Consider the following 22,149-nt stretch of genomic DNA (forward strand, 5'->3'; position numbering starts at 1 on the left):
CTCAGGGTGGGCTCAGATTCTCCTTCAGTCTCCCACTGGGTTGCCAAAGCTACGGAATTGTAGCATCTCTGGAGAGTACTCACGTGAATTCCGTGAGTTCTCTTCCCTGCCGTCTCTTTTTTCACAGTCTCACTTCAGTAGCACCACAAATTTACTAGGTCCTAATCTCCTGTTAATTCGCCCTGCCCAGAGTCAGGTTTTTCTGCTAGGCTCAGGGCCGGTGCAGACCTGAGGTCGCTCTGCTTATGACGTATGTCCAAGATGGTGCCTGCTCTTTGTCTTGCTCGCCTTTGAGAGGTGAGCGGAGAGAGAGAAACCCGTGTCCGTACCAGTCACCTTTTTTTTTCTCTCTCTCTCTCTCTCTCTTCTAGTTAGCCTGGTGAACTTTTCCCCCCCGGGGGTCATTCCCTCTAGTCTCCTCTCTCCGCTTGCCTGCCGGTGTCTCGGGCTATTGAGGTTCGGCTCACCTCGCGTTCCAGCGCTGGTGTGTTGAGTCTGCCGCTGGTGTCCCGAACTGTGGGCTCCCACGCTCTCCACGCAGGTCCACTGTGAATCACGCATTCCGGAAGAGTTTCTTCTGCTGTTTCCTCCCCTACTCTTCCTTGAACCTGCAGTATCTCCCCTTTTATTAAACTGTCTCTCCCCGGACTATCAGTGTGCTCCCTTCCTATTCCGCCATCTTGCCTCCTCCAATGTAATGTTTTTATTTTGGATTTTTCTCATCTATTCTCATAAGGATCTTATAAGAGTTTTTTTAGTTTTTAAAAATTATTTATTTATTTACTTATTTGAGAGGCAGAGAGAGAGAAGCTTTTGTCTATTGATTCACTCCCCAAATGCCTACAGTGGCTGGAGCTGGGTTTGGGGTTAGGAGCCAGAAACCTGAACTCAATTCCGGTTTCCCCTGTGGATGGAACAGACCCAACTACGTAAGACACCAGCTCCTGCCTCCCAAGGTCTGCATTGCTGAGAAGCTGGAATAGGGAGCTAGAACTGGGACTCAAATCCAGGCCCGCTGATATAGGATGCAAGCATCTTAACCGGCATCCTAACCATCAGGCCGCATGCCAACCAACCCAAGCTGAAAGACAATACAGAGATGTCTGGTGTGCTCTTTATCTAGTTTCCCCCTTTTGTTACATCTGAGTTAATTACATATAGCACAACACCAATGTCCAGGAAGTAGCCCTGCAAAGAAGTGTGTATAGGCCAGCGCCGTGGCTCACTAGGCTAATCCTCCGCCTTGCGGCACCGGCACACCGGGTTCTAGTCCCAGTCAGGGCGCCGGATTCTGTCCCGGTTGCCCCTCTTCCAGGCCAGCCCTCTGCTGTGGCCCGGGAGTGCAGTGGAGGATGGCCCAAGTGCTTGGGCCCTGCTCCCGCATGGGAGACCAGGAGAAGCACCTGGCTCCTGGCTTCGGATCAGTGCAATGCGCCCACCGCAGTGGCCATTGGAGGGTGAACCAAGGGCAAAAGGAAGACCTTTCTCTCTGTCTCTCTCTCTCTCACTTTCCACTCTGCCTGTCAAAAAAAAAAAAAAAGTGTGTATAAAGTTCTATGTCATGTTCTTGCATGCGCAGGTCTGTGTAACCACCCTGTCAGTAAAGATGCTGAACTGTCCCATCCACTACCATCTCCCCAAGCTGCCCAGGTCTACCCCTGGCAACTGCTAATGTTTTCTGTTTCTATAATGTTCGCTTCTGGAGAATGTTGTGTAAATGGAATTGCACAGTGTGTGGCCTTTTGAGGTGGATTTATCTGCTCAGCGTTTTCCCCTGGAGATCATCCAAGCAGTCGCACACATTGATAGCTTGTTCCCTTTTATTGCTGAGCATGGTTCTGAGATACGGGTGTACCACTGTTTAGTTTATTGTAGTAAGTTTAATTATTGTGCTGTTTTTGTGCTATCAGGATTATTGTGTCTTCAAAAAACATTTGATGGTTTTCTTTCTTTGGATTTTGGAATAATTTGAATAGCACAGGGGTTACCTGGTTCTTGAAGGTCTGAACAATTTTGCCTATGAACCATCTGAGAATCTCTCTTTTACCTCTCCTTCTGTTATTTCTGTGGTGATTTGTTTTACTTATTTTTTCTCATTCTTCTTGATTCAGTTTTGTTCACTTATATTTTCTTTATGAATCAGTAAGTCAGTTAAACCTATGTATATGTGTTGAAAAGTTGTACCTTTTAAAAATGAACAAGTATCCCATGTTCATCTAAGATTCAAAAGTAAAAAATTTACATCAGATTTGCAAATATATAAGATTACTGCTGTGCAAAGGAATGTATCATAATTCCTTTTTCCGTTAATGTGATTATATTTTCCTTTTTAGCATGAGTTTTTTTTTTCTCTAATTAAAAAAGCAGGCGATTTATTTGTCTTATTGTGTTTCCCCACAATAACTATTTTTGGATTTATTTGCCAATTTTAAGGATTTTTTTGTATTACTATATTCTGTTCTTATTTTTATTAATTCCTCCCTCCATTTTCTTTGGATTTATATTTATGTTCCTTTTGCTTACTCTGCATATAAATATTTGAACCATGAAGAGAAAGAGCAACTAAGGAAAGAATGAGAACATGTTACAGAAAAACTGATTGGGGTGAAAAGTGGAAAGAGTTGATGGTTTAGCAAAGCACTTGCTTTGACAGTGTTCTGGTTTGTCAGCCAGGCTGTTGCTGAACTACTGATGAATCATGAAGAAAGTTTCCCTCTTGTCTGTTGAGATTGATGCACCCCAATCCAGTAATAAATTATTAGCCTTTCAGAAGTTCTGTTGTTGTTGAGCTAACCTTTAAAACTCTCTTGGTCTTCAAAGTCATATATTCAGAACATCCTGAATTTACTTGGTACTGCTTTTGTGTTTTATTTGCATAGACACTTATGAATTTGATCAAGCTTTTAACATTTATAATACTCATTGTAGGATACTATTATATTAATTAAATATTAATGCCCTAAGAATATTCATAGCTTTCTCTGTTTTAAACTGTACTGGAGAATATTGCTAGAAATTAAAAAATAGGATGGTTTATTATCCATGTCATTCATGTTGCATTTTAATAATGAATTATTTCTGGAAAATGAAAAAAAGAAGATATACAAGGATCCCTTCTGGGTCTTGTGTGGTTCTCTGAATAGCAGTTATATATTTCCTCACTGTTTTTCCTGAAGTTATTACATATGATTAATAAAATACTAAGCCACAGTCTAATAAACTTCTAATGAGGTATTTTAAAATTCTGTATGTGGTATAGAAATATTTATAGAAATATGGTTTGAGGAAAAAACCTAGTTTTTAGAATATGTAAGACATTTATATTAGTTCTTACATTTAAAAAATTAAAAATTACAATAACATGACTCATTGGGATAGATAGTCTTTGTGTCTAAATTTGTGACTTTTCTGGCGGGAAACAAAGATTAGTAGGTTCTTCCCACATCGCAAGGATGAGAGGGCCATAACTAATGCTACAGTAGTGGTGAGGGATCTGAGGACACAGTGAGGGGTGGCCGTGCTGGGCCAGAGGGGATCAGGGTCTGGGGATGGAAGTTGTAAAAGCTACTGAATTGCTATGGCTTGCTGATGCTTCTAGCAGGAATGCTAAAATCAGACTATATAATAGAGTAGGCAAATGTGTTTAGAACTCAAGTTGTTATATCAAGGTCAGAGGCTAAAACCTGAGTTTGGAGGTCAGCAGAGGTGATTGAGAGGAAGTAGAACTGGGGACACAGGAGACTGAAGTCCGAACACGAGAATCAGTGATGGCTCACAACTGAAGAGAGGCAGGAGAAGCCAGTGAGCAGGGGGACAAGGTTGTCTCAGCTGCACTCTGCAGCAGCACTGAGCCCATTGCCTTTTCTAACTACCTGTTGCTGAAAGAGCAATTCTTGCATGGCCACTCCATTTTATTCTGTATATTCCTATATTGTGACCATAAAGGAAACTTTAGAGGGAAACTGAACAAAGAGAGAGTTAGAAGGCCAAAGACTGACCTTGGGAATGTAAATTCAAAGGAGGTGTCAGAAATGCGGAAAGAGAAAAAGGAGTGTGTAGTACAAGGAAGCTGATGTTTGATGTCTACCTGGCAGTAAAGTATGAAAGGCTGCAGCCAGGATAAGGGCTTAGAATAGTTGATATATTTTGTATCTGGTGATTGGGAGGTCACAGACATGCCCCAAGCCAGCCATTCCTACAGATGCAGATGTTAAGTCAAATGACAAGGAGTGAAGCTATGATGCCAAGGAGTTGCAGACCATGCGGTGAAGAGAGAAACACTGATACCAAGTGTAGGAAAAACACACTTCTATTTGAAGGAAGAGGGGAGGATGCAGACATAGAAGACAGAAATCATGATGGTCGAGAGGAAGGGCCCCCATGGTTCTTCAGAAAGGACAGTAATCTAAAATCCAAATGAAAAGCTAACCTCCACAGATAAAGCGTGCCTTATCACTCAGATGTTGACAAAAGGAGATTGTCCTCTGTGGATTGATATTGAGACAAAGCTATAGACAGATGACAAAATTTATGAAGTTTTTTTTGTTAATACCAAAGTTATATGGAATCATAATATAAACAAATAAATAAAAAGCTGGATGAGCTTTACATGTGCAAAAATAAAGTGTAATGAATGGAATAAGTAATGTAATGTGTAATGAATGTAATAGAACAGGAAGGAAAATCTTTGCAAAGCATATATCTGTTAAAGGACTAATATTCAAAATATATAAAGATCTCCTGAAACTTAATAAACAAACAATTCAAAAATGGGGAAAAGATTGTACCGAAGAAAATAGACAAAAATGACAAATATTCATTTGCAAAGATCCTCAGTATTATATATGTCACTGAGAGGGATTTCAAATTGAAACAATAATCAGATGTCACTACACACCTTAAGAATGGCTCATTCCAAAAACACCAACTGCAAATGCTGCAGAAGATGTGGAGCAACAGGAACTCACATTTACTGCCGGCAAGGATGCAAAATGGCACAGCCATGTTGGTATGCAATTTGGCAATTTCCTGGCAAAACTAAACATGCTCTTACTATAAATACTGCAGTCAAACGCCTGAATATTTAGTCAAATGAGTTGAGAATTTATGTCCACACAAAAACTGCCAAAGGACTGTTTATAGCTATTGTATTCATAGTTGCCAAAACTTGGAAACAATCAAGATACCCTTCGTGGGACAGATGTTTGATACAGTAGTTGACACTTGGGAGTCAACATTCCATCTTAGAGTGCCTGGTTTGAGCCTCAACCAAGCTTCCAGTTCCAGCTTCCCGCACACCCTGAGAGGTAGCAGGTGATGGCTCAAATACTTGAATCTCTGCCACTGACTTGGGAGATCTGGACTGAGTCCTGGACTCCTGGTTCATCTCTGGCTGTTGTGGGCATTTAGGGAGTGAACCAGTACATGGAATATTCTCTTCTCTTCTCCCTCTTCAATCTCTGCCTTTCACTTAAAATTAAAATGAATTAAAAATATTCTTCAATAGATCTGTGAAGAAACAAACTTTGGTGCATCCAGACCAAGGGATGACAATCAGTTATAAAAGGAAATGAGCTTTTTCATGCCAAGAAAAGACATAGGTACTGTAAATGGATATTATGGAGTCAAAGAGGCCAATCTGGAAAGGATATATACTGCATGATTTCAACTATGTGACATTTTGGTAAAGGCAAAATTTTGAAGTCAATACAAGGATCAGTGGTTGCCAAGAACTTGGGGAGAAAGAGGGAGTGGTTAATTGATAAAGAACCAGGGATTTTAAGGATGGTAATTATTCTGTATGATATTATAATGGTATATATACACATTTGTCATAACACATAGCATGTGCAATACAAAGAGTGGTCCCTGATGTAGACTGTGGACTTTACTGAATGTAAGTTGATCATCACTAACCCAACAATCTGAAATCTAAAATGCTACAAAATCTGAAACCTAAGTTCTGATAGGACACCACAACTAGAAATTCCACACCTGATTTCTTGTAATGGGTTGCAGTCAAAATGCAGGCACACTAGAAACATTATATAAAATTGCTTTCAGGGGACAGGTGTTTACCTTAATAGTTAAGAGGCTGATTAAAATGCCTATGTCCCACATAGGAGTGTATATATACATTCAATGCCCAGCTACGGTTTCTAATTCCAACTCCCTGCTGGTGCAAACCCTGATGGGTAATGGTGATGGCTTAAGTAGTTAGGTCTCTGTTACTCATGTGGGATAGCTGGATTGAACCCTCAACAATTGATGGGCTGGTGTAGCCATCCTAATATCAGACACAATAGACCTTAACACAAAAACTGTTAAAAGAGACAAAGAAGGCCACTAGGTAATGATTAAGGGAACCATTCAACAGGAAGTTGTGCCTATAATAAATGTATATGCACCCAATTACAGGGCACTGGCTATTTAAAAGAAATGTTATTGGATCTAAAGGGAGAAAAAACTCCAATACAATAGTAATAGGGGACTTCAATACCAGACTTTCAACAATGGACAGAGGTAAAATCAGCAAAGAAACAAGAGTTAATTGAGAGAGGTCCTCCATCCTCTGATTCACTCCCCAGATGGCTGCAATGGCTAGAGCTATGCCAATCTGAAGCCAGGAGCCAGGAGCTTCTTCTGGGTCTCCCATGCAGATGCAGCGGCCCAAGGACTTGGACCATCTTCTACTGCTTTCCCAGGCCATAGCAGAGATCTGGGATGGAAGTGGAGTATCTGGGACTAGAACCAGTGCCCAGATGGGATGCTGGCACTGCAGGTGGTGGCCCTACCTGCTACACCACAGCGCCGACCCCTTTGTGTTGCCTTTCTTAAGAGAGGGGGATAAATGTGCTTCTGCTTCTGTCCCTGGGTATTAAAGCTGGGACTTCAGGGGGACTGGAATGAGCTTACACTATTATCGTCCCTCTCTTAACAAGCTTGTGTTGGCTAAACTATCCTCCAGTGAGCCCACACTTATCCAATATCCAGTTCCTGGCCAGTAGCCTTGTAGCATCAACACCATCATATTCGAATCTTTAGAAGTTGTTGTCTGTTGACTGCTGGACATATGCTGGCCAATAATTTCTGTTTGGCCCCACCCACACCCCCACAACTTCAGAGAAATGACCATGTTGTGTCTGGAGGCACTTCTAAGTTCCCACCCTTTTATCCTCAAGCATGCCATAGAAGGGAAAACCCTGAAGAAATCCACTGTAGGAGCCTTGTCCTTTCTAAGAGAATTTGTAACTATTTTTCCTGATATTAAGGTTTCAAAAGAAAAAAATGCCTGTATTTCTAGCCCTTGGGGCTAACTGCTATTAACATTTTGGAGTATATCATTCAAATTTTCTTTTTTCTCATTTTCCTTTTACATATACCCAGTAGGCTAATCACACAATAATATTATATATACTTTTCTCAATTTTTACACTAGCCATCACTCTGCATGTCAAATATCCCACTGGATGGCCCAGAAAGAAGAAATATATAGAGAATGAAAGTAGATTTGTGGTTGCCTGGGTTAGCAGTAGTAACAAGATTAACTATACGTGGGCATAGGGGATTTTATTGATGGTATGTTCTAAAACTGACTTATAGTGATGGTTGCACCACCACTCATAAAGCTACCAAAAATCATTGAAGTGTTCATTTGAAATGGGTGAATGTTATGATATGCAGAATACACAATAAAGGTGTTAAAATTAACATAAATATTCCATTAATTATATGGATTAACATAATATACCTAATCAATTATCCACTGTTGGACCTTTAGGCTGCTTTCAGTTTTAGAGTAGCAATCCTCAGGTTAAACATCCTTGCAGTTAAATCTTTGTGCATTCCATAATTATTTTCTTAGAAAAAAATCCCAATATTGGGACTTATTTATTATACTCAACATTCATATAGCACTTTCCTATGCTACACAATATTCTAAATGTTGTACTAATGATAATTTACTGATGTGTTTGTACATTTTTAATGACATCAGAAAATACAGAATTTTTAACTTTTTGTTTAAAAAAGTATTGAAACACACAAAGTAACTGCAATTTCACCTTTATTTTCTATCGCATCATCCACTACATTCCCAAGCAACAATCCGTGCTAGCATTGATAGTGTTTTCTTCTAGATTTTTAAAATAAATTGCATACATATAGCAAATAGTTTTAGGGAAGTTGATAAACACAGGGGAATCACACCCTTAAGTTATTTTCTACAACTTCTTTTTTCATTTGGCGAAATATCTTTACAGGTCAATTCAAAGAGATCAATTTCACTCGTAAGTGCTACAGAAGCTCTAAGGAGTGAATATTCCCATTATTAGACATTAATATTCACTCCAGTTTTTCTTACAGATAATGCTGCTGTGAACTATCCTTTAAATACATCTTTGTGCACTTGTGCAATACTAATGTTGGACAGATTTCTGGAAGTACAATCTTAAGTTTGAACAATATGTACATTAAAAATCTTAATAGCTACTGTCAAATCATCCTCCTGAAAGGTTCCATCAATTTATACTCCCACCAACAGTCATCAGAATATTAATTTACCCCCACTCATACAACATTGGGTATTGTCATTCTTTCTAAATTTTGCCTGACAGATAAAAACCAATACTAATTTTTTGCATTAACTTACACTTATTTGATCACTAATTAAGCTGAAGATTTTTTCATAATTTGTTAGTTATCTCTGTTTCTTTTTAAAGGTTTATTTATTCATTTGAAAGGCAGAGTTACATAGAGGCAGAGGCAGAGAGAGAGAGAGGTCTTGGATTCACTGCTTCACTCCCTAGATGGCTGCAACAGCCAGAGCTGCACCTGATGGCAGGAGCCAGGAGCTTCTTCCAGGTCTCCCATGTGGGTACAGGGGCCCAAGGACCTGGGCCAGCTTCCACTGTTTTCCCAGCCATAGCAGAGAGCTGGATCGGAAGTGGAGCATCAGGACTTGAACCAGTGCCCATCTGGGATGCCGGCACTGCAGGTGGCGGCTTCACCCACTACGCCACAGCGCCAGCCTGTTATCTCTGTTTTTTAATACAGCCTTTTTATGTCTTTTGCTTATTTTATTACTAGAAACTCATCTATTATTGCTTAGCAAGACCCTTTATAAGGATATTAATCACTTTCCATTTTCAGAAATCATGAATCTTACTTGATAATCAGCAGTTGTCATCTGTTTGATACAGTCCAAAAGGCCTACAAGCTTTAATTACTTTTTCTAAGATGAATGCATATTATGGTACAGTAAATTTGGCCTCCTTGTTCTCATGGTATGAAAAACTTTTACAAAGGGTATCCATCTATATAACCCTGTCATGGTTATTTTTATAAGCAGGTTGACCTATGTATCTTATCTTGCTCACTTGTTCCATCTGACTTTGTACTTTACAGCTCCTGTAAGACATGGGTTTGAGCTACAGTTTGATACAAATATTTTTGAGTTTCAGCTAATAGATCATATTGTTTCCCTACTTACCATGCATAATAGACACAGAATGTGACACTAGAGAGTAACTTAGTTTGGATGTCCACACTGATATCCTGATGCTAGAAAAATCCTGTGATATCACAATGTATAAACAGAAAATTCCTCTTAGACTATTTTCTGATAAGAAATACCTAAATTTTCCTTTAAATTTAAACTGTATTCACACTATGTACTTCCATTAATTACAGGATCTCCTATGTGAGATCCTTCCTTTTTGTAATTCCTTATTCTTAAATTAGTGGACAATTCATAAAATTGGAACCATACACTATGCTGTCATTTAGCAGACAATTCTCATGGCTCATTCATGTGGGTAGTATGTATTAGTACTTCATAACTTTTGTTCCAAAATAAACATTTGAATTAATAGTCTTTATTTTTTGCAGAACAACTTTAGTTTTACAGAAAATTGGGTGCAAAATACAGAGATTTCCCATATACTCTTTTCCCTTAATACATACAATTATTATTAAGATCTTGCATTAGTGTGGTACATTTGTTTTAACTGATGAGTCAATATTAACACATTATTATAGGTTGTATTCCTTTATCAAAAATTGGGAGTGCTGGAATTGGGAGTGTGTAAGATATCTGATATTTTTTCAGATTTTGCAATACTTTCATATCCATAATGAGAGATCTTGGTGAATGGGACCCAAGTCTAGACATGAAATCCGGGCCGATGGCATGGCTCACTAGGCTAATCCTCCACCCACGGCGCCAGCACCCCGGGTTCTAGTCCCAGTCAGGGCGCCGGATTCTATCCCGGTTGCTCCTCTTCCAGTCCAGATCTCTGCTGTGGCCCAGGAGTGCAGTGGAGGATGTCCCAGGTCCTTGGGCTCTGCACCCGCATGGGAGACCAGGAGGAAGCACCTTGCTCCTGGCTTCAGATCGGCGCATCACGCCGGCTGCAACGCACTGGCTGTAGCGGCCTCTTGGGGGGTGAACCAACAGAAAAAGGAAGACCTTTCTCTCTGTCTCTCTCTCTCTCTCTCACTGTCTAACTCTGCCTCTCAAAAAAAAAAAAACATGAAATTCATTTGTGTTTACTATATATACCTTATACACATAGCCAGGGAGTAATTTTTTAAAATTATTTTTCATTTGGGAGGTAGAGAGAGTAACAAAGAGAAAGTACACTTCCATCCACTGATTCACTCCCCATATTAGGATATTAGAATGGCTATGTCAGCTCATATATTAGCGCTTAGCAGGGTACAGTATTCTGGTTGACAGGTTTTTTTTCTCTGAAGACTTGGAATATATCTCGCTATTCTCTCCTAGCCTGTAGGGCTTTTGATGAGAAGCTATCTGTGAGTTTAATTGGAGATCCTCTGAAAGTAATCTGGCATTTCTCTTGTGCACATTTTAGAATGTTTTCTTTATATTTTACTGTGGAGAGTTTGACTACAATGTTTTATGATGAAGCTCTCTTCTGGTCATGTCTGTTAGTTCTATGTGCTTCCTCTACTTGGACTTCCCTTTCTTTCTTCAAACTGGGAAAGTTTTCTGTAATTTTTTCACTAAAAAAAGGCTTCTAATTCATTCTCTCTTTCCATGCCTTCAGGAACTCCTAGGACCCGTATATTGAGTCATTTGTTAGCATCCCATAAATTTCCAACACTGTTTTTTAGTTTTCTAATTTCTTCTTCTTTGTCTTCATATCGGATATTCTTTCTTCTGCCTCACCAAGTCTGTTGTTAAGGCTTTCCACCTCATTTTTATTAGATATATTGAATTCTTCATTTGTAATATTTCATTTTGATTTCTCTTTAAAATCTCAATTTCATAGGAAAAATTTTCATTTATGTAATATTTGGATTTCTTTAATTCATGGATTTGCTTCTGATTACTTCTAAGTAATCCTACAATCAATTTTATTAATTCCGTTTCTGGTGTTTCTTAAATTTCTTCAGCTTCACATTCTAGTATTGAAGTATTGTGTTCCTTTGGGGGTGTCATGTTGTCTTCCTTATTCTTGTTTCTTAAATGTTTGCATTTATTTTTAGGCATTTGTGGAGATACTTTCTTCCCCCTTGTGATGGCTTTTATCACTGGATTATGCCTCTGTGGCTTAGTGGAGTGTCTTCAGTGAATACCCAGATGCACGTGCTGGGGGTGACCTCAGAGCTCCAGAGTGAAGGAGTGTCCAGGGTGACACTCAAGTCAGGCTTGGTAAATCTCTCTCTCATTTTTTTTTTTTTTTAATCAGAGGAGGAGGGTTTGATCAAATCTGTTGGCATAGTCTCACGTTCAACTACTCTGCTCTAAGCAAAACAATGGGTCCTAGCCCTAGTGGGTGCAATATTTATGCACGTTGCCACAAGAACCACACAAAGGATCTGTGCAGTCCTCAGTGTGAGCATGCGTCCTGCAGCAATGATCCTCACCAGGTCATCAGAGAGCCCTGAGCTTGTGGAGCTGCCCACAGCAACTGCTCAGAGACCCAACCACACCTTGCGCCTTCCCATGCAGCCACAGTGTTTTCACAGTCCCAGCACACAAGGCTCCCACACTCACAAGCACCTAGCCCCCTGTCAATCCTCCCAGCCAGACTCTGGCATTCTCCTCTCAGCTGGTTGTTGTCCTTGTAGACACAAGCTGGCACAGCTGTTAACGTATGTCCAAAATGGTGCCCACCCTCTCTAAGCTAGTTACAGGACTTTAGTGCTGGGTGGTCAGAGAGAGAGAAATGAGCCCCCCTTTTCTTTTTCTTTTTCCTCTAGGCTGGCGGGTACACCATCTCCCAGTGGGCTCCAAGACGAGCTCACAACAGGCTCTTCCCACAGCTTTATTGCCAGTGGTTTGGGCTGCTACAGTCTGGTCTCACCTCACTTTCCTGGTGCTGAGGCTCTTGGCTGCTGGGATCCTGAGTGGTGGGTGTCCACACCCTCCATGTAGATACACGGTGTCCCTCTAATTTGTGTGGAGTTTCCCATGCAGTTTCCTCCCCAACTCTTGTACTCTCTCCACTTTTTTAAACTATCATCCCCTAGACTAGAGCAGTTAGCTCCATCCCTAGTCTGCCATCTTATTATCTCTGAGTATTAATTCTTACAGGGACAATTTCAAAAATATGGAATTGGATCATCTATTCCCTGCTGATTTTAAAAAAAAAACAAACAGTATATTTTGTTGCTATTTATATTTTAGAGGCTGTTTTCTTTGATGAGGGCACATAACTGATAGAAAAAGGCATGTTTTAACCAGTTGTCTTTGTTTTGGTATTAACTAACAAGATTCATTTATGATTCTGACTCCTGAAATAAAAGCCCCACTTATTATCTTTTTTTAATTTTTGTAGAAACAAAATGAAACGATACTTATGGAATCAAAGATTTCCTCTGTGATCTCTAGGGAACCCAAAACTCTTTTCTTTTTGACTATATAAAATATTTTCATCCTAAAAAGGCTCTGAAAATGTTTTGTTACATGAAAATTATGTAACCACTTTCATTTTTGGATTTGTTTTCCTAATGACTCTACTTGAGCATTTATTTACTATTTGAATTAAAATTATCTTAAAGCACCTCTAGTTCCAAATCAGTGGTCCCCATATCAGTGAGGCTTTGCCTTATAGTTAACTCATGGAGGCAGAAGAGATTCTGAGAGAACAGTTTCCAGAAGCCCCTCACCTGTTTATTTCATGGATGGTAGTGTGTCACATCAAGCTGTTTTGCCTTCCAGGAGTGGAATCCATGAAAAAGATGGCCCTAGGAATCTCCAGTGTAAACATCCAGCATTCTTTAATGATGTATAATTGGGCCAGACCTGCCCATAGGCATTCTCTGTGGTTTGCGAGTTTGAAAAGGCTGGCCACCTACTGTCTTTCTTTAGTACGTAGTTGGATGGCCCAGTGCTCCGATTTTATGCTTATTAGTGGTATTTTCATGAGTTTCCAGAGCTAAAGTGACTTTTTTACACTGTTTAATGATTTTTCAGTTTAACTCTCTTTCTGAGTAGGATGTTGTAAAGATTAATTAGCTGACATTCATAAAGTGCTTTCAAGCTGAAAAGTGCTGCACAAGGGTGCACAGATTCATTAGCTTCGTAGTCATTAAGGCTTTTTAGACCTTTTAGCATTCAGAAACTAGATGGTGAAGAATATATATGATACGGAAAGGAGGAACTTTAGAAAGAGCAGAATATAGTAACTTATCTTTGTTCCTTGAAAGAAAAAGACATTTGTTACCTTGCTTTGAGATTGAAAAAATACAAAAATGTTTTGTTTTTCAATTTCCACATGTTTCAGTTTTTTCTTACTTCCTCTTTTCAAAAATGTATTTGCTTGCTTCTCCTACATAGTTATTTAGGTACACTATGGTTATATTGTTTTATATATATTTATATATGCTATATGTTATATATATATGGTTACATGGATGTCTATAGTGTGATTGAGTCTGGCCCCAGAGATTAGGCTGACCAGTCATAATCTTATGAATATAATTAAATTCAGTATTAAACTTGAGATAGTAATAATGTGTGTTGCATTGTTAACTCATTGTCTGACATTAGACCACAGGCAGATCTTGTTCAAATGAGCTGATATACACATCCAATACAATAAGTGGGATGTTGGTTTTATCATTGGCTTTTGTTTGGATGCTGCTGTAGAGAAGCATTAAACTGTAAATTAGGGTACACAAAATAAGGTAGCGTGCACCTTTTTTGCTATTCAAAATGCCATATTAAATGCTTCATAATTGGCTTACATTAGCAGAGATTTTGTTGTTTCTGTCATCTCCACTGAATAATAAGAATCAGAGCTACATGGTGATGCAAGGGGTTTTCTATAGCTACATAAGAAAATTTCATAAAAGTGGCATTTGTCAGACATTTAAAATGGAGGAGGATTGAAGAGTTGATTTTGCTGAGGTTGTGACGAGTTAATAGCATTCATCTGTCAGGGCTGAATTAAGGGGTGCTTTTCCAGACACAGTGGGGGTATATCAAAGGACTAATCATATCAATCTGACTTTCATGCTTTCTTGATAGTACATTGTACTAATTATGAAGTATAGCTTTCCTATTTGGAAGAAGTATTTAGAAATTCATAATTTTTAGACTAAATACTAGGTTTAACAGAAACAAGCTTGGATAAAGATAAGATTTGCTATTGACTGACAGTGTGCTTTGGGCTGTTTGCAGTCTTTCAGGAACATTGAGTTGCACCCACTGGCCCTAATTCTGTGCCCCTCTGGCTGTATATGTGGCACAGCTGGTTCTCAGCCCCTCACTCACTCTGTACCCTGCAGCTGGAGCCGCCACAGGGCTCTCACCCATGGGCTCTGCTTTGCTCTGGCCCTTATCTACAATCATTTCTATGTCTCTGTAACATTGTGCCCCACATTTAATACCCGCTCAGACACCCTTCCTGCCTTTTGCTATTTCCCTACCCTCTACCACCAAGAATGTAAATTGGCCTTAAACTCCCGTCTGGAAGCCAGGGCCCTGCTACCCGCTGATAGACTTTCCCAAAGCTAGTTGCTGCTGCTGCCTTTTTTTTTTTTTTTTTTTTTTAAGAGCTCTCTTCTTTAATGCTGCTCCCATTGTTTCTCTCTGTTCCATAAAAATGAAGCCATAGCTTCAAGCCTCCATGGGGGTCTGAAAAACCTTTGAGAAGCCATAGATCAGAATTGAGCATGCCCAAGTAGCCAAAGCAGGATTTTTTAAAAAAGATTTTTTTTAAATTTATTTGCAAGTCGGAATTACAGAGAAGGAGAGGCAGAGAAAGAGCTCTTCCATCCACTTGTTCATTCCCCAAATGGCCACAACAGCCAGGAGTCAGGAGCTTCTTCCAGGTCTCCCACATGGATGCAGGGACCCAGGCACTTAGGTCATCTTCCACTGCTTTCCCAGGTACATTTGCAGGGCTGGATTGGAAGTGGGGAAGCTGGGACTTGACCTGGTGCCCAAGTGGGATGCCAGTGCTGTGGGCAGTGTCCTTACCTACCGTGCCACAGTGCTGGCCCCCAAAGCATGATTTTAATAGAAAAAAATGGTAGGGGATGCAATTTGCCCTTCATCTTTTGTCTACTTCAAGTCCTTGGCCAAGTCACCTTCCACTTGTGGTGATTCTGTTCTGGGTGTCCCTGGAGTATTTCACATGTGCTTCTGACTGAGTCTATGGTCTTCTATGTTCAGCCCTCACCCATGGTGAACTCCAAGCTGCCCTCTGCTGCACATGGTCTGATCTGCTCTGTGTTGCCACAGCTCTACCCCTCTCAGCAGGGCACCATAGCCTGAGCGAGAAGCAGAGGCAGAGAGATTGATATAAAAGGTGCCCTTTCCCTATGCTTTAGAGACATTCCAAAGCAATGCCACTTGTTTATTCCAAGTTGTGAAGACTTTGGGGGAAATAACTTGTTTTCTTTTTGCCTTCTCTCTCTCACGAATCAGATTCTGGAGATGAAGTTGAGTAAAAGTTCTAGGCAGTCCTGCAAATTCCTAGACCCAGACTTGCAGTGATGGGAGATTCTTTATTGGGGTCAGGCTCATCGCAGCTGTGTGTTTCTTCCCTTAAGAAATCTCTCTCACAAGTTCCCCAGGCTTTCCTCCAATAGGTTTCTGTAGAGCCATCCTATCACTTTGCATTCATGTCCAGTTATGTAAGCATCAGTGGTGGACATGACTAGAGATCTGCAAAAGTAACGAAGCCCTCTGGCCCCCAAGTTCCTGCTGAGCCCATCCCAACAGGCATGCTTACATCTGGTTCCAACAGATCTACAGTCAAGCTAAGCCCCCTGCTACAGATACACATGTGCAAGGAAATGAACTTATATTCTGCCTTCCTCCAAATGTGAGCAGGGACACGAGCCTTAAGTTCCAGATATTTCAATTTATTCACTTCTTCATTCTTTTATCAAGGAAGGAATACTAAATGCTTTAAATAGAGTTCCTCCTAACATAGGTCTCATAATCGTAAAGTGATTTCACTTTATGTCTTCATAGACATGAATTGCCTAGTTAAAGCTTGATTTACCCTGTATTATAGTTAACTCTGAAAAATATCTCCTGCTGAAGTTAAGATACTTGTATTCACAAGCCTGTACTCGGTGTGTATGGTGCAAAAGAAAACATCGTGGCCAGGCCTATGTAGGAAATGCTGAGTCTAGTTCAGTAGTAGATGGATCAGTGGTCATGTGTTTTGATGCTCTTAATGCTCTCCTCGCCCCAGGTGATGCAGATGTATCTCCCGTTCTGTGGGATCGCCATATCCAATGCACAGCTGTTTGCTGCCTCAAGGAAAGAATATGAAAGAAGCAGGGTGAGTAGAAAGAAGCATTTCTGACAGTCCTCAAAGCACTCTGTGTTTCTGTTTTCTGTGACTCACTACATCTTTTAAAAACAACAGATGATCTTTGAATAGTCCAGGAATCTTTTATCTGTATACTCCTGCAGGGCTGTGGTTGTGGAGACACAAAAAGCAATAAGCCCAAATGGAAGTGGACACCAATTCTTTATTGTTGTTTGGGTAAAATAGTGCTACCTTCTTTTAAAAAGGAAATGAATTTCACTTTCTATACTATATAGCAGCATATGAATTCTGGCTGTCTTGTAACTTTGAAGTGATAACAAAATTTGGTGGTGCTATTATAATTTAGTTCTGTTAAGAATCAAGATATGTTACAAATGTGATTTTACTCCAGACAGAAACAAAAGGGCATTACAAGATATTTGGGACAATAATGTAGCATTATAAAGAAACAGACATAGAGGGATCATCCCCATATACCTTCATGAGTTATTAGAACTGAATAGGAAAAATGCAAAAACCAAATATCAAAAATGCTAATTTATCAAATAGAGATTAAATTATCTTAGAGTCATTCTACTTTTAAATATAGGAAGATTAGTGTCCAACTTAGAAATATATTGAACAGGAAGATGTTCAAAAATTTTTGAAATCTGTTCATCTGCAGCTAGGCCAGGTCCAGGCCAAAGTCAGGCGCCAAGAACACAACTTGGATCTCCCACCTGGTGACAGAAACCATGTACCTGAACCTTCACCTGCTGCCCTCCCAGAGTTTGCAGTAGCAGGAAGCTGGATTAGAAGCAGAAGAGCCAAGATTCAATCCCAGGCACTCCCATACAGAATGCAGTATCCCAAGCAGCGACTTAACCTTTGTCCCAAATGCTGCGCTCTTACATGAACTTTTGTCCTATGTGTTTTATGCCCTATATTGATATACTTTGCCCTGATGAAAAAGTTCACTTAGTTACTACTAAGTGAAATAATTTTAATTTTAGGGATAAACTTTCCCCAAATTTGAACAACTGTGATACTATTCTCGAATGTTAATTTCTATCCACAATAAGAAGGGAATGAGAAAATAGCAACAAAAGTAGAAAGACTTTGGTTACCAAATGTTTATGACCTTAATAAACAAATATGAACTCCTACAGAGTGACAGTAGGATTCAGAAAAAAAAAAAAAAAGAAATCCTGTTATTCTGGCAATCAAATTGATTAAAAATTTCATTTTCTGGATATTATCATTTATTAATAAGCAGATGAACACAGTTGACTAGTCCAACCGTACTCCTCAGCATGGCATCCTTTGCTTTGTCTCTGACCTGGGCTGGCTTTTTATCTTTAGCCTCATGTTCTACCAGTCCCCTCTTTCCATCTGGCATTCAGCAACAAAATCCCCAGTGGCCAGAAAATAACCTGTTTGTTTCACTTTATCCCCCTCTGCCTTCAGTGCCGCATGGCTGCTATTCCCCCCTCACTGGCATCTGCTTTGCACTCCTTTAAGGACTCGTTCAGCCTTCCAGTTAACCTTCCCTTCTAATTGTTCCTCTTTGTAGGTACTGCCATTTTTCTGTTGTGGGTTGCAGTCACACTGTACAATAAAATTAAATATGTCCCTCCTTTCCAACGACATTATGAGCTCCTTAAGGGAAGGCTCATGTATTATAAATCCATGGCACAATTTATTTACACATTCAGCAAATATTTATCATGCAGTTTTCATTAGTGGCCATCCAAACAAAGTCCCTGCCTTCATAGAACTTAATATTCTAGTGGCAACAATAGGTGATATACACAAAAAAAATTAAAGATTTATTTTATGTAATTGAAAGGCAGAATTACATACATACAAACATACAGAGAGAGAGAGAGAGAGATCTTCCATCTTCTGGTTCACTTCCCAAATGGCTCCAAATAGCCAAGCCTGGGCCAGACTGAAGCCAGGAGGTTCTTCTGGGTCTCCCACTAGAGTGTTGGGGTGCAACCACTGGAGCCATCTTCTGCTGCTTTCTCAGGCACATTAACAGAGAGCTGGATCAGAAGTGGAGCAGCCAGAACTTGAACCGGCGCCCTAATCTGATGTTGGCTTTGCAGGCAGTGGCTTAACCCACTTATGACACAGCACCAGCCCCCAGGAAACAATTTTAAAGTAATGTAATATCAGGCAAGGTTAAATGCTGAAATGTAAACTTAAATAAAATGAAGGGATAGAGTTTAGCCACAGAAGGATGAATTGTGAGAGTGTTTTAATTTAGGGAGTGATGAAGAAGGTCTCTCTAAAGAGATGGTCTCTGAGCACAGACTTGAGCCAAATGAAGAAGTTTGGCTCCATGCAAAGTTCTGGGGAGAACACTATAGGCAATGGAAATGTCAAGTGCAAAGGCCCTGGGGCAGGAGTAAGGTTGGCCAGTATTACTAGAGAGCAGAGAGAAAGAAAGAAACGAAAATGAGGATGGGGAGATGAGCTCCCTGGTCAGAGGGTAGAAAGGCCTCTGGGCAAAGACTTTGGCTTTTATTCTGTATGCAATGGAAGCCAGTAGAGGACTCTGAGCTAAGTCTAATTTGCTTTTAAAAGTGATCACTCTGGCTTTCCCTGGAGACAGTAAACTGGCTGGAGCCCCTGAGAGAAGACTGACAGCACAGGTTAAGAGAGAACTGTTTTGAAGTGAAACACTAATGTGACTCAGACTGGGGCCGTAGAAAGTAAAAGTGTCCCCACAAAATTAACGGTGAAATCTACAGAACTTGCTGCGTGAAAACGACTTTGGACTTGGCTGCTGGGGGCAGGAGTCCAGTGGTTTGGGATGATGTCAGGACTGGGGGTTGAAATCTGAGAAGCATCAACACACAGCATTTAAAGAGAGGGGACTAGCAGCCTTCATCTGGGGATGAATGTGTAGGTAAGAGAGGAGAGGAGGTCTCAGGATGAGCCCAACAGCCAAAGAAGCCTTCTGGAAGGAGGAGAAGGAAAGGGAGACACTTGTTTCCGGAAGGCACGTGACAGCAAGGTGCAGGGAGCATTCAGCTGTGTGAAATGCTTCCTGTGTCTGTGGCACTGTGAATCATGCTTCTCCTTTTCTCCTAGTCTGGAGCCAGTCTGCTTTGTTATTCGTACAGCTTTCATCACTTGTTAACAAAGCAGCAATTTTGAATTAGAAACAATAAAATTACTATAATGTGATTTGCCAGTGCAAGACCCAAGGCATAATTAGTTTTTCCTCTGAGATCAATGTTCTTAGATATAGGTCCCAGATGCTCTCTCCATGCTGTCACTACAGATTGAAAAGTTAAATAATTGTTCAGTTAATATTTTCCATCTGAAGAAACAGGCCGGGTGATGCAAGAAATGTTTTCTTTATTAATAACCGGAAATTTTGCTCTTAAATTCATTCAGACCGTTGCCTCATTTTTTATGTTACATTTGAACCTGAAGTTATTCTACATTGACCTCTTCCAGCAATTTTATGTCCAAGTGCCACAGTCAGAATTCACTTAAAACAAAAAAGAATTCACTTAAAAATTTTTTTTAACTTACTGGTGTTTCTCATTGCTTTGGGAATATAGAGTCCTTATAACTGTGCTAATATTTCTCTGGAGATGTCACTACCCAGGATCTTTGGTCCCCTTTATTGCTGAGTAAACTGGCTTCATTGCATGGATCCCCTCACTCATTCAGATGCTTTTCTACCCAAACAGAGTTAGAGAAGAAATTTTCACATGTTTCAAATGGTTTCGGAACAAATCAAATTCATTAGTGAAGTTGAAAATTAGTCATGCCCCCTGGGAAGACGAGCACCACCAAAATGAATAGATGTGAGTTTGAAAATCCATGAAATCCTTTTGTGAGAGGTCAGACTTGAAATTGCACATCTTATTAAATTCTATTGAATAAAGCACCCTCTGGCCCATTCATTGGCTGTGAAATTTTCTGATTGCTCTTTGATAGAGGCATAATATCTACCACCTGCACATAGCCCACTCTTCTTAAATCTCTGGAAATACCCACGCCAGTAAAAATTCCAAACAATATTATTTCAATGAAAAAATTGCAACCTAACTTAGCTAGAGATGACAGGTCATTATAACTTAATTTTTAGATCAGTTTTCAAGCTGGAATTTAAAGTTTTTTCTTCATTTTGTGTGCTTTTCATCCTATGGGTTTAAAAAAAAATTTGAAAGGCAGAACAAGAGAGAGAGAGATTGTCCATATGGTAGTTCCCATCCAAATGGCTACAACACCCTGGTCTGCGCAAGGCTGAAGCCAGGAGCAAGGAACTCCATCCTGGTCTCTTACGTGGATGGCAGAGGCCCAGGTACATGGGCCATCTTCTGTTGTCTTCCTAGCTGCAGTATCAGGAAACTGGATTGGAAGCAGAGCAGCCAGGACTCGACTCGGCACTCTGATATGGGATGCTGGCATCTCAGGCCGCAGCTTGACCTGCACCACAATGCTGGCCTCTCGTCCTGCAATTTTAACAGAATGTTTTTATGGTGTTTTCTTTCCTGAGATATATAGTAGTATCCAAATGTTCTTTTGGATAATTTGGAATAAGGCAGTATTTCCTCTTCTTGTGTGCAGGGATTAGTGGAGTTGCATATTTTTTTGAAGGCTCTGAACCTTAATTACATTTACATTATAATGCTTTCAGAATTCTGTGAGAGATATGAATTAGTGAAAATAAGTACCAGATTTGAGGAAGCAGATATTTCTTCTTGAAAGTGAGGAAGAGCTTTGGAATTCTCTGAAGTAAATGGACCTTGTAAAAAAAATTAAGTATTTATTTTCTATAAAATATTAAATTTATACTTGGTCACATTGCTGAAAATCTACCATGGGAGAGAGAAAGTTTATTGCTTAGAACTCTGTGTTCCCTCTTCTATTGGCTGGTTCTATTCTCAGGTTGTGTTTCACACTTAAAGAGTGTGCTATAAAAATAAATGCTGAAACTATGTTAAAACAATCATACAAGCTTTAAAAATTTAGCCATACAAAAGATATTTATCTGATGAGGGCAAAGATTTGAATGGAGTTTTATGCGGAAAACAAAACATCAACTTTTCCCCCAGCCCTGTGTCCACCTAAATGCATCCATTCCATCCTCCCTAGGCTTTGCTGGAGGTGGTCAATGACCTCTTTGAAGAACAGACTGACCTGGAGAAGATTGTCAAGAAAATAATGCATCGGGCCCAGACTCTGCTGAAATGTGAGCGCTGTTCTGTTTTACTCCTGGAGGACATCGACTCACCCGTAAGTCCTCCTTTACTTTGCGTATTGAGTTGGAGACTGTGTGCGCAGAAGCAAGTTGAGTGTATTTGTAATTGAACTTGTGAAATCACGACCGGAACCACTCTCCTCCTGATTCTTCTATCCACGAGGTGACTTTTTATCA

The 22,149-nt window shown here is 40.0% G+C and overlaps 1 protein-coding gene across 2 annotated transcripts in view; it reads left to right on the top strand.

Annotated features, from left to right (window-relative positions):
- Positions 1-22,149, top strand: part of PDE11A (phosphodiesterase 11A) — a 450,256-nt gene that overhangs the window by 145,756 nt on the left and 282,351 nt on the right. For both annotated transcript variants that reach the window (XM_051849396.2, XM_051849397.2), the window contains exons 3-4: positions 16,683-16,772; positions 21,867-22,007. In XM_051849396.2, the coding sequence (XP_051705356.2) occupies positions 16,683-16,772; positions 21,867-22,007 (231 nt within the window). The remainder of the gene's footprint in view (positions 1-16,682; positions 16,773-21,866; positions 22,008-22,149) is intronic.

Source organism: Oryctolagus cuniculus, chromosome 3, assembly GCF_964237555.1.
Source record: "Oryctolagus cuniculus chromosome 3, mOryCun1.1, whole genome shotgun sequence".
Taxonomy (NCBI): domain Eukaryota; kingdom Metazoa; phylum Chordata; class Mammalia; order Lagomorpha; family Leporidae; genus Oryctolagus; species Oryctolagus cuniculus.